General features: G+C 38.9%; 1 protein-coding gene across 11 annotated transcripts in view; it reads left to right on the forward strand.

The window, feature by feature from the left end:
• Positions 1-8,216, forward strand: part of SLC8A1 (solute carrier family 8 member A1) — a 376,061-nt gene extending 367,845 nt beyond the window's left edge. For all 11 annotated transcript variants that reach the window (XM_074331917.2, XM_074331918.2, XM_074331920.2 and 8 more), the window contains one exon: positions 4,704-8,216. In XM_074331917.2, coding sequence (XP_074188018.1) covers positions 4,704-5,080 — 377 coding nt within the window. In that variant the 3' untranslated portion in view covers positions 5,081-8,216. The remainder of the gene's footprint in view (positions 1-4,703) is intronic.
• The last annotated feature ends 5,370 nt before the right edge of the window (positions 8,217-13,586 follow it).

Below are 13,586 nucleotides of genomic sequence, written 5' to 3' on the forward strand. Positions count from 1 at the left end.
CAGTTGTGGTTCTCAAACATTGGTGTAAAAAAGAATAACCTAAGACATTTGTTAAAAAAAAGAATATTCTTGTGTCTTTTTCTTCAGAGTCTGATTAAGTGGGTCGTGGGTGGAGCCCCAAATCTTCAGGGTTTTTTTAAATTAGGCTCCCCAGTATTTCTGATGCCAGTTGTATGTAAAGTTGATTGACATTACACACAGTATTTAAAACAGTCGTTGCGGCCACTATATATTCCATGACTTCACTCATATAAAAGGATAGTCGGTCAATGTAATTTGAAGTAAATAATTTTGCCAACACTTCTTATCTATTTTTCAAAGGTAAATGGTTCTCTGCTGTGTGATTTAATTTCATAAATATTGCCACAATTTAATGACAATATCTTCAGGTCTAGAGATCTTCCTTCCTAGGATCTTCAACTATTTCATTTAGGTCATTTATTCTTTAGAAGGAGAAAATATTTATTCCCATTAGTCAATTCTAATGAAGCAAAGTGGTCATGTACAAACTCCTACAAAAAGAAAAAAATCACACCAAAATCATATCTGTGAATTTAGTCTTTTGATGTATCCTATGCAGTATCCTAAACAGTAAAGAGTCTTAGAGATGTTCTAAATCATTTTAGACGCAGAGCCAGAACGTAAAGAAATGACGTATCTTGCCCAAGAACATACAGATAGTTAGAAGAGCCAAAAGTATCTCTTTGATGAGCTTCTCCCACTCTTGCACCATGAAGCTCTGAACCTTTTAGCTTGTCTCTTATAGTGTAAGCAATTCACAGATGCTAGAGGGATGCAAGCATGCCTCCATAAGCAGGCTGGACTTCAATTAGAATCATTGTCAGGGTCAGTTCCTGAGAACAAAGCACTTGAGAGTTGAACAACTGGCCCCCAAAGATGCTAAGAGTCAAGAATAAGACAAATCATCAGAGGTGAAACCCTTGCTCTAGATAATACATAAACCCTGTGTGTGACCTGCAGGACTCTATGACTATTGCTTTTATGAAAGAGATGTTTAAGGCTTAGTGTAGATGTAGCTATAAAGTTTGAGAAATGCAGGTAAAAAAAACAATTTCTGGAGCACAGGGGAGTGTGTGGATCTATTCTTTCATATTAACCAGATGACATGGCCAAGCTTATATGTCGTGAACTCGAGACAGATCTCAAGTTCAGAGAACTTATACAGAGAACAATTATGTCCTGACTCTGTGATGTATTGTTTAATTCCATCCACATTGCCTCCCAAATTTTCTCTGTTATTGATTTACAGGAATGGGTACCAAGAAGGCAGGACAAAAGTCTAAGACTGTGTGACTAATCTAAAATTCATTAGAATTCAAGGTGGGAGTTAAAAGCAAAAATTCCTATTAGAAACCGTGCCTGAAGTGTTTAGTTTTTGCCAGTCACTTTGGAAACCTGATTTATACATGTTTGTATTTAATAGGCAAAGTCTGAATATGATTACAACCCCTCTGAGACAACTACAGTAGTTATTTTCTTGGATTTCACTTTGGGGAATGGCTTTTGCCTTGTTCAGGCATACAAGCAGGTGATGGGCTTAGGGCACAGGGGAGGGCTTGGCAGCACCTAGCATATGGTGTGTGATGGGTTGCTTTATGCACTAAGCAGCAAAGCAGTGATAGAAGGTAATTTGGGGAGATTCCATCACACTTCGTTTGGAAAACAGAGTTGTCTCTGTTGGAACTAAGGTTAATGGTTTAGATTTGCATGTGTTTCTACAATTTTTTTTTTTTTTTTTTTTTTTTTTAACATTGCTTTTGAACTGAAAACAGACAAAAAGCCTGATGTATAATCCAGGTAAATAAAACCTACCAGACTCAAAGAGGCCCAAAATATGTTTCATTTATGGGACAAGCTAGTCACTTTGGCTTAATTTTTAGGGATTCCAGAGAAAGGTACTTCTAAACGGGAACCTATTATTACAAAAATTTTCAAGAGTTAGTCACAATAAGCTATTGAAAAATGGCTTGAGGGAGAAGAAATTGCAGCAGACCCAGGTATGTCTTCCATTGCAGGCCTAAAGACTAGTTTGGGTATACAGGGTCCTTGGACCCAGGAATCTCTGATTTTATGCTTCATTTCCTTCTGGCACTTTGACAGAGTGGAGAGGGGCACCCAGGAAGTCCAGTGTGCCTTGTACCACGTGCCAGGGGAGGTAAGCAGGTGTGTGTTGTGGAACAGCGCCAGGTCACCTGCCCCTACCCTGATGGTCCCGCCTATGGTGGCCATCTGTTCACCACCAGCCAGTGCCGGCAGCCATGTCAGCACCGAATAACGTCTCAGGTGCCCTCGGCAACGGCTGAGCTGTAAGCTGCTTTCTCCTGCCTTGGACTCTGTTCCTTTACTTTCCTTGCTCAGCTGCCTGTTCTTGAAAAATAAAAGCAAAATGCCTTCTTTTTTTTTTTCCTTTTTTGAGGCTGCTGTGGCAGCTTCTAATAAGTCTTAACAATGAAGTACAGGAGACCATTAAGATTAGTCTTGCTTTGCTTTCACTGGCCAGCCTCTGTGATAGTCCTGTTTGGGCTGCAATGAGTGATCAGAATGCACAAAGCAGCACAAACCCAGGAGGGTGGGTTAGCAAACTGCCTACACCTTCTTCAGTCTTTGCCCGCCCCTGAAGAGGAAAGAAGAGCATTGTGTAAGAACCTGCTTCAACATTCCTGAGTGAAAGGGACTTAAGAGGAAAGGAAAACTATAGCCTTGCTGGAAGGGGCCATGGGGCATGCACTGAAAATGGGCTCTGAAATCAAACAGATTTAGTTTAAAAATCCTTGTTCTGTTGCCAATACCCAGTCCAAAGGCGTTTCCCAAATGGTAAATAAGGAATAATAACATCTACTCCATAAGGCTAAGAGGGTTGAATGACATGTGTAACACAGAGTAAGCAGTGTTTGCCTCTTTATAGAATAGTAACTAAAACCTGCTTTCCATCTCAGACAGAAGTCAGAATCAATGAGATAGGTCTTCAAGGTGAACCAATTCCTTTTCGGAAAGAAGGTAATCGTGCACATCCAGCAGCCTAAATGACCTTCTCATTCATTACCAAGCACAAGAATTTACAGACTGATATAAACTAACAAGCTCTATGCTTGTTAAATCTCCATTGGAGATTTACTGAAGGAGGAGGATGACAACAGAATAGCCACAAAGGCGAGAAAGGAGCCCAGATATCTAACTACATGCCTGCTCAGAGCATACAGGGATCTCAAGAGCAGAGCACAAGACACGACACCTTATAGTAATATTATATCTGCCATTACTGGCTTTGCAGATGTGAGTTCAATTTGACAGTTAACATCTACTATAAACCTACTGTCCAAGGAATTTTGCAAAGATAACTGAAAGGGCTTTGATGTCAGTACCTAGGCAATCGTATAGGAAAAAAAAAAATGAGCTATCTTGCAAATTCTGTTTACATGATTAATAAAGGGAGTTATTATTTCCAATCCTGCCTCAACTTTTAATAAACTAATCTAGCCAGCTTGATTCACATTGTCTTTCTAAAACAACAAAAAGAGCTACTCTGACTTTATACTCAGAAACATAAATGTTTTGCCTATATTATTTCAACTGAACAACAGCCCTCTGAAGTGCGTGTCACAATCTCCATTTCACAGATAAGAAAATAGAGGCTTAGGGAAGTTAAGTAATCCGCTTGGGGTTACACATTCAGTTCTGAAGACAGGATTTAAAACCCTCAGGGTCATAAGTGCTCTAAACCCGTGCTCTACTCATCAAAGAAGTCACTGTTGTCCTACTCCCTGTATGGACAATGACTTTCCTATCTTCAGAAAAAGCTGCATTCGGGATTATTAGTGAACAAAGACCTTTGAGGATGGTCATTGGTACCCATAGCATAGTGAAAGGTAAGATGGCACAAGGAACAAGCCTTTGCCTTGAAGGCAGGAGACCCGAGCTCAAGCCCTGCCTGCCATGGTCTCGTCCTTGTTGTGTGACATTACACCCATTACTTATCACATCTAAGCCAAGTGCCCTCACCTATAAAGTTTCCTCCCTTCACACTTATTACAATCGATGCAGTAATGTGGGTTTGCTTTCCTATGTATAAGGCTTTAGGCAAATGCCAGCTATTACTATAGCTGTTAGTTTCGCTACCACTTTTGACTTGCTCTTGAATCTGTGAAAATACCTCCTAACCCCTTAGCTTCCTCACCAGTCAACGAGAGCCTATAATACAGCAGCATCTTTTAGTAATACCCTTCAGCAGCCGTTCTGAAACTTTAGTGACCTCGCGTCTTTTGGCGTGTGGTTGAGTCAGAATCCTAGGCCCCAATGGTTATAATCTGGCCCAGCCAGATGGAGCCTTATAATATTCACTTTAAGAAAGACCCCACCTAATTCTAATGTAGATAGGCAATGATCATTCTCAAAAATGCTGCTCTGTAAGTTCAATGCTACAAAGAACCAAGGTCCCTGTGGGTAAAGAACTGGACCAAGATCCACCTGTAATACAGCCAACACTGAGCCCCCAAGTCCTGACACCTAGATCCTGTTGTTCTGTTCACACCACTGGGACTCAAGAGGACACCAAAGCCCTGTGGGAGGCACTGGGTTTCCATCGGGGGTTTGATTCTGGAGTACACAGCTGAAGCTCCCAGCACTCCAAAGACATCTTTAAAAGATGAATTAAGTGTCTTTTTTTTGTTGTTCTTTCTCTGCAGACACATTTGCAAGCAAAGTGGCAGCCACCCAGGACCAGTACGCAGACGCATCCATCGGTAATGTCACCGGCAGCAACGCGGTAAACGTCTTCCTGGGCATCGGTGTGGCCTGGTCCATCGCTGCCATCTACCACGCAGCCAACGGGGAACAATTCAAAGTGTCCCCTGGCACGCTAGCTTTCTCTGTCACTCTCTTCACCATTTTTGCTTTCATCAATGTGGGGGTGCTGCTTTATCGGCGGAGGCCAGAAATCGGAGGTGAGCTGGGTGGGCCCCGGACTGCCAAGCTCCTCACATCCTCCCTCTTTGTGCTCCTGTGGCTCTTGTACATTTTCTTCTCCTCCCTGGAGGCCTACTGCCACATAAAAGGCTTCTAAAGGAACACTCAGATATAGTAAATTTATATATATATACATATATATATATACATAAAAAATTATGTATAATGAACAGAAGAAACTGACATTTGTCATGTTCACTTACCTGCTGATGGAATCCAGCTTCAAGATCATATTCTGTACTAGGGGCTGAAGTGAGAAACCATCACCTCCCATTCCCAGGGGCATCGTCACAGTGAACAAGGCATGGAGGCAGGGCCATCTTTGCAGCTCAGACTAGAAGAGCTGTGTTCTCTCCAGATAAATCGTTAAGTCTTTGTTTTCTGTTTGGGCTAGTTTTCGGTGGGGGTTGGGGACGTAGTTGATGTTTGGCTTTTGTTTTGTTTTGTTTTGTTGTTTTGTTGGGAGGATCAGGGTTTTTGCTTCTTTTGTGGGAGGTGATGACCAATCTACATGCAAATGGATTTTTAGTAAAAATTTAGGTCCTTAAGATTATTTTCCCTTCCTCCAAACATTTCAAAACTTATTTTGGATTAAGAAAAGATAAGGGCATGGAAGAAGAAAGAAGCACGTCTTCACTATGTTACTAAACCCCTGCTTATCTCTGGAACATGAGCAGAGGTGAAGCTGCCTCCAAACAGAAGCTTTGGAGCTCAAGTGGAGCCAGGAAACACGATGGTTCTAGATACCATCTGATAGTTAAAGATATGATGCCTGGCACTCTTGTTCAACAGGTACAGGAATGGCGTGTCGAGATTCCCAGGAACATGCAAAATCTTTTTTCTTTCTTATCTTCTTTAGCTATGGACTGTGATTAGTAAGGCCCTTCTTGTGGCATTCCAGCCCAGCTAACTGCCCAGGTCCCCCATGCCCACCCTCCTGCCCACCACTCCTCATGCAAACGGGAAGAATGACCCCATTCGGAAAGCATCATCCTTTTCCATGTACATCAATATGTGTCCCAGTCCCATGTTGCTGTTGCCTGGGATCCGCCATCGGTTTTCTTTTCAAAAGCATCCACAGCTTGCACAACCCTGTCCGGTCATGACTGCACATTTGCTCCTTCTTCCTGTGCCTGTTTGGGAATGTTGTTGTGATACCTGTTACACAGTGCATGGATGAAAAACCAATAAAACAAAACAAAGCGTATCTGTATATAGTAGAGTAGAGCATACACTGTTCTCCCATTCAGCAATGTTGATTGGACATTGAAGACATAAGTGAGTTTTCTTTTCACCTGAGTTGTAACTTTTGTGTTGTTATTGAGTTTATGACTAGGGATAAAAGGAGAAATTGGCTTATTGTTCGTGGATCTGCACGTTGATTTCTAAGAAGCAATAACTGTCACGTGGGAAGTTAAAGCTATCGAGAGGACAGCAGGCAAACTACAAAGTATCTTCATGGAAAATTAGCCACGTGGAACACACCAGAGGCCTCTTAAAAATTGCCGGTTGATCCAGGCAGGCCAAGGAGGAAGATGTAGAGAAATGGATGCATTAGATGTGCCTGGGCTTTGAGAGACTCCATTTTCACAACGCCCCTGCCCCTGAAGTATTTATTTCACATCTGCTCTGTCTGGCACAGATAGTAGATAGTGCTGGTTTGTTTGGGGTTTTTTTTGGTGTTTTTTTTTTAGGTAAAAGGCTACTTTGAGCCCTGTTTCTTTCACTGTCCAGACCCCTCTGATTGTATATCCAGTTCCTGAGTAGGAAAGAAGCCAAGGTGACCAATGGGTCTTTAAAAGTGAGTCTTCTCTATTTATGACTAAGGAGTAAGCCATTGAATGAGAAGATTAGTGCCTCGCAGGAGGATTGCACTGGGAGATTTTTAACCCTGGAAAAGGAATGGCTCTTTCCTATTTCAAAATACCAAAGAGTGTGGATAAAACCACATTCCAAAGTAGTGAGTCCTCTAATGAGAAAAAATGGAATGACTTTGGTCCCCTCTTCGAGACTTCTTCTCTATAAAGAATCCCAGGCTGGAGACACCCCTGGCCCTTTGTATTGATTCAAAGATACTTAAGAAAGAAAAGCTGTCAAGAGTTATTTTCTCTTCTTCCACTCAGTGATCATTCACTATTTAGTAAGCATTTGGTGACTGAATGAATCATTAAGGGCTGGTGACTCACTCAATAGGCCAGCGACTGTACTACCTTCTGGGGACAAAACCATGACCAAGGCAACCCAGACCCCAACCCTCAAGGGGTTCACAGTTACTAGGATTGCTACCTCCATGAGTAAAACTTAACACAGCCTCTTTGAAACAGTTTTATCGTGTAAGGCAAAACACAATTATGAAACTCGTAATATACACACATTGAAACTATACACATATGATTAGCCAAATACATAAGAGTTTCTTGAACGAAGAGAATATAAAGCATAGGTTTGGAAAAGCATCCTAGCTGTCCTTGGCCAATCTTGCAGATAGGTCCATCTCCTCATCTTAAACCAAGAAAGGCAATCAAGTTGGTGACCTGTCTCACTGAGAAGGCCCAATTGATCCCAGTTTATATCTTGGTTGGACAACACTAGTTTTCTCTGCCCCACACCTCTACAATTCATATCCCCTGGTGACTCATCCCTGGCCTGTCATGGCCCAACACCCTGGTGGCCTAACTCCTTTGGGGGCACATTCTAACCTACTTTTTTTTTTTTCTTTTTGAAGATTTACTAAATGGAAAGCTAGCTGAGAAACACCAAGGAATGTGAGTTTTTAAACATTAGAAAGATTTTGCACTCATTTTTAGCCATATTTAGAATGTCAGTGATCCCATAGCAAATTGTCACAGAGGACATTAAGAAATTCTTGCCATGGGTCCATTTCAATTTCAAAGCTTTTAGGTTTGTTTGCTTTTTAAATGTTTATGTTATAGGGAAAATATGATTCTGGTTGTTCAGGGTTTATTCATAATTATAGTTGTGTAAAATTATTTCATTTTGTTTGATTATTTTATTTTGTGTGTATTGTGCACAGCTTAGGGGGAAGTGCACTACTTGTGCTGTTCCTTATACATGGTACACATTATTGACACAGACAAATAAAGTTTCTAATTGTTTCTGACTTAATCACTAGTGATACAGCATATTCTGTATGGCATGTTTTCTCTCTTCTCATTGTCATCTACTTCATTTTTTGTTTCCATGTTTTAAAACAAATAAAAACCCAAAAGGTATTATTGTGCAATCGGTATCCTCATCCAAAAGAAAGTAGATATACTAGTATTCGGCTCTTGCAAATGTCAGCCCTTCGTCATTCAATGTTTTCTTTTTAATGTCCCAAGACAGCACAGTGTCAGAATATCATCTATCTGACAGTGTTGAGATTGAATGTTGGACATTTCTCCATTTCACTATTTTTTTTACACCATTTATGACCACTTTACATCGTTTCTGCATCCAAGAACAGGAGCCCATAAATAGTTACACATCAGATCACTTTTTAGTATATGGAGTATTCAATCAATCAATCAATAAAATTGATCATCAGAAGTGTGTAACTAGTTGCTTCCCAAAGGATGCTTAAGTAAATTGCTCTTTCATAATCATACATGTACGGCATTCCTCTTGATGCGTTAATAAGTTCTGACTGTCTGATTTATAAGTTATTGACTTCATGTATTATATAATCAAAACAGTATAGAAAGAGGTAACACAAGAAATGAAAAAAGAAAAGCATTTGTGGGGGGTAAAAATGCAACCTCTAGTTTGTGTACTTACTTGCATGTCTATCTTAATATCTGGATTTAATTCTCACTACAATAGAATTTGCCTACTGTGTACATGTAAATTATACTTTATTCACATAATCATCTTTAAAATTTAAAAGATTCTTCATCATATTCATCTATGGTCATGCATGGAACACTTTCGTATGTGAAGGAAATAAGGTATAATTTAAATATTTCCTTGGATCAACAAATTAATATTTCCTGCCACCCAATCTTTGGTTTAACACAAAACGAGCAGCCAACATTCACTTCTATAAATAGCAAAAAGACTAATTCAATGACCAGAGTACACTTGACTGTTTTAACAACCCTTCAGCAAAACGCCATGGCCCAATAATTCTCAAACCATTTATAAGCTAATTTTAATTCTTTCAAAGATTCTAATTCAAGCCTGTCACCAGTGAAGATTTTATAGAGCTTTCCTTTCTATGGTTCACAGCATAAACACACTGTTTTTCATTGGTGCTTTTCAAAGGAAAAAAAAAAGTAAAATATGCCAGTTTGAACAACCCTGCAGGTATTCTGATAGGTGGCTGTCACCCACAATGAGAATCCCTAAAGCAGCACCTTTCCCCCATGGGTCTCACTATTAATCAAAGCTCACCGTCCATGCTGCCTTTTCCACATAGGGTTTGATTCATTGTTGATTCCATAGCCCAGGGCCCCTGATCCTAACCTGTCACGATGAAGTGAGATTGACTGACTTGCTCTGAGTACATCTGAGAACTCCTGTGGAAGCAATTAGAAAAATAACAAATTTCCTCTGGTAGATAATAAAGCCCTCTGTTCTCTAACAGTGACAAAACTTCACTTTCTCAAGAATTTAAATCAGCCCCTTTCAGACTTCTTGCAGTGTTTCCTGGCTCAAGATGTGGAGTCTCTCTTTTGATTCTGGTTTTCTGTCACTGATCTTGGGCAGTCACGCGTGGAGCAAGTCTTGAGTATAGTTTCATAACTTCAAGAACATTTGGCCATTTCACGATTGACCATGTACAACACTGGATCTCACCCTGACCTACAACTGGCATCTGGCTTTTGTTGTACTAGTCACTTCACATGGCCAAGACCTTCCAGCTGTTGGTGAAAGTTAGCATTTCGATGAATAAAGGAGTGCATTATGGAGAAGCAACCTACAAAATCATATTTATCTTACAGAGAAAGAAAAGTACTATTAATGAGTAGATTCATTGGCTTTTGTTCAAATCTACCTACACATTTTTCATAATGGATTGCATTTCTGCTCTTCTTTTTAAACATTATGTTCTTATCACTTCTAGCTACATTCGCTGTCTTTTACCATGTTTCAAGTGTTGGGTGGTTCTGATGATATTTCACCAACAAGGATAGCACAGGAAGGGGAAATGATTGTCAAAGTGAGATATTTCATTTTTTAGAGCTTAATTAGGCCATGGTTAATCATCTCCCAAAGCAGAGAATGCCTTATCTATAGAAGAAGCACCACTGAGAGTTGGGTCTCCCAAGGGAGAGAGTGCTTCAGTTTTCCAGCAAACAAGAAATGGTGAGTATCTAGCTTCCTGTGACGTTTTTCCTGCCTGCAAAGATGTCCAAAAATATGCATTCAGAGGCTGTACCAATTTTCAGTTTTATCAAGGTCCTCTGATTTAATCTATGGGACATTTAAATCAGTCATCATTATATAAATTACTTTTTATTTTATTTATTTGTAGGGAAAAAAAATTACTTCGTAACTTCAAAAGACAACATGACTTTGTAATGAAGACTGTGGCCCATGTCTTTATAGGAAGAGTTGCTTGTCCAGAATTGCTGGTCTGTCTGTAATCAATGCTGTACTTCACAGTTGCTTGACCTGCTTGCATTCTTTAGAATCATATGGTCTTCACCTTTTTCAAAGATCCAGAGAGGCGTCCTTTGGGAATATGCAATCTTAATCTTTTTTTTCCCTATTTCCAACGTTTGTAGTTTTTCCATGGATACTTGCATCATATTCATTATCTTTAGTTGTTAATGCCCACTATTACCTCTCAGCAATGGGGAAAGGCTTCTGCTAAAATGCTCTGGACATGTCATTCTGAAAGTAACTTTGTCATAGGAAAAATCAAATATAATGAATTGCACCAGAAAACAATCATTAAATCATAGCATATTATCTCTATAAATGTTTAGGACAGATTACATTTTACAGCTACATTCTATAGCAGGTTGATTTTATTCCTCTTTGAATTATATTTTTCATGTTTTAGTGCCCATCTATGGAGCCTTTTAGTCTATCAATGTATGTAGGTATGGATCAGGCATAAGGACCCCCACAAACACCCCCAGAGATCAAGTATGTAAATATAGGCAAACATCATAAATAGCTTCCATGCCTCCAAGAAATATAAATGGGTCAAATGCTTCTCTGTGCTTATTATATTCCTGATATGCAAATGGTAGGAAAATTCCACAAAACACACCAAGACAGAAATTAGCTAACTTCAATGTACCTGAGTCAATTTTGACATTGAATGCAGAGCCGAGTCCTTCTAATTTGTTGACTGCAAAGAAAGATCTCCCTAGCCAAATCCTATGGTGTACTGGGAAAGGAGAGACTAATTTCCTACCATGATTATACAGCCCTCTGTATTGGAAATTGTTTATTCACCCGGAAGGACCTGGCACAGAGATTTTCAAAGACCTTTCCCTATATTCTCAAGTTGAAATTACCCACTTTAAATTACTGAACTTTTTATTAGACCCCTTAAAGCCACATGGTAGGATAACAGATAAATTCACTAAGGAGATTTTTCCTAAAAATAGGACGTTAAGTTTGCAATTGACACATATTCTAATGTGAAGATCCCGTTTTTTCCAAGTGGAAGGAACAATTCCTTCCACTTTGGTTATTAAACAACCAAATATATAATAATTGTTTAATACACTTCAAAATAAACTAAATTACATAAATATTTAAGATAAAAGCTATATGATCCACATATCTAGTTTGGAGAAAAATAATTTTCTCTATAGGAAATTTTCTACCTTCTTATACTCATTTTCATGTTAAACTTTTAAAAATATCCCAAAGAAGAAATCTTGAAAGATTTTACATTCTCATAAGTCTCATATAATTGAGTAACGTGTAAAATAATGATTTAGGTGAGAATTGTCTATGTGGTTGACAAGAACATTTTTAAAAATGAATTAGCAAAAATAAAATGTGCTAAGATTTCATCACAGACTGCCCTTGTCTAAGATGTTTGAAACTCATTACCCTTAGGGAAGATAGATTCTCAGTTTCTAGAAACAATAGTACAAGTTAAACTTGCAGTCTCCGTTTTTACGTGAAGATCAAAGCTGGGCATACATAACTTTTGACTTTGGCAACCAAAAAAAAAAAAAATACATATGCTTTTGGCATACTTTTCCATATTATTAAGTTATTCTGTAGGATACTCTGGACCTATACAGGTGTCTCATTAATCTCCCCCCTTTCATTTTATCAAGCCATGATGTTTCTAAATTTCATAACTGAATACCTTGACAATTTCATTTATAAATGGCTGGTTTCATTTTGATGTTATTTATATTTCAGAATTTGTTTTAATATTTTTAAATAATTGATACATCAGATGGGATATTGAGCTTGAGTCTAGACGAAATAAACAAGGAAGCCGAGACAGGCCTACCAGTAGTTAAAAGGCTTCTGAAACACTGGTCTTTCCACGCGCACGGCAAACAGAAGTATTGTTTTCTCTCTTCTTTCTACAAAAACGGCCATTTCAACCAGTGTAAAACAAACAAGCAAAAAAAAAAAAAAAAAAAAAAAAGAATGAAAATGCTAGTTTGAATATTCTGAGAATCAAACAAGGTTTCAGCATTAAATCTCCCCTCTCCCATCTCTCTCTAGAGCATAGAGATACACACATAAATACAGAAATAGAAGATGTATGTCAAATAACTTGAACTGCATTTTTGGATGTCTAGGATTGCCCTAAAAGCCCATGTCAGGTTAATAATCCTTTTTTTTTATCAGATGTCTCTTTTAAATGGAAAAAGGAGGAGAAAATGTAAAAGGAAGAACATTCCTGACTTTCTTTTCAGCTAAAGCTGTTTGAAATTCAAAGTTGTTTGAAAATGACTTAGGACATCGTTTATTATACATACCCTTCTAAAACCATAAGTAGATTTTAAAAAGAAAGAAATTCACTCTTCTTCCCTTTATTAAGTAAGCATTCCTGATAGAAAGTCTTTAGGATCAATTAAGGCTCCTTTCTGACTCTTCAAATTACCCTCTTTGCCTTTTTGAGAGCATTGAAAACAGCTCTTGAAAAAAAACTCCTTGTCTAGGTCTAGGGGGGATTAAAGGGATGAGATTTTGTATTTTATGTGGAAACAGCACTGAGCAGCAGGCTCCAGTACATCAGGTAACATTATCTAGAAGTGTGTTTTGGCATTTTGGGAGCAAAGGAATAGGAGTCTCACCCAGTTTTTTCCACAAGTACCTAATGTAAGCATTTGCTGCCATGTACATCCCCCACTAGCTATAGTTTACCTTAGGTATTTTCAGCTGAACCACCCCTTAACTTTCATGGTTGTCTTGTCCCTAGCATCTTGCTTCCAAGATCTTACTAACAGGCAAACTAACCCTTTCAATCAGTTGGTACATGAAGTTTCTCCAAGGGGAAGGATGAGGAGTGGATACAAAGGGGGTGTAATGTTGATGTCAAGTCATCGGAGCCTATTTAACCAACTGCTTCACTACATATTAGACCTCATTTGGGACACTTATTACTGGAAATACTGGAAGGACTTTATTTTATGGCTATTTCATCAACAAAACTTTCATGGTATTGG

This window comes from Rhinolophus sinicus, chromosome 2, assembly GCF_057876585.1.
Source record: "Rhinolophus sinicus isolate RSI-liver-muscle chromosome 2, RSI-T2T, whole genome shotgun sequence".
In the NCBI taxonomy this organism is placed as follows: Eukaryota; Metazoa; Chordata; class Mammalia; order Chiroptera; family Rhinolophidae; genus Rhinolophus; species Rhinolophus sinicus.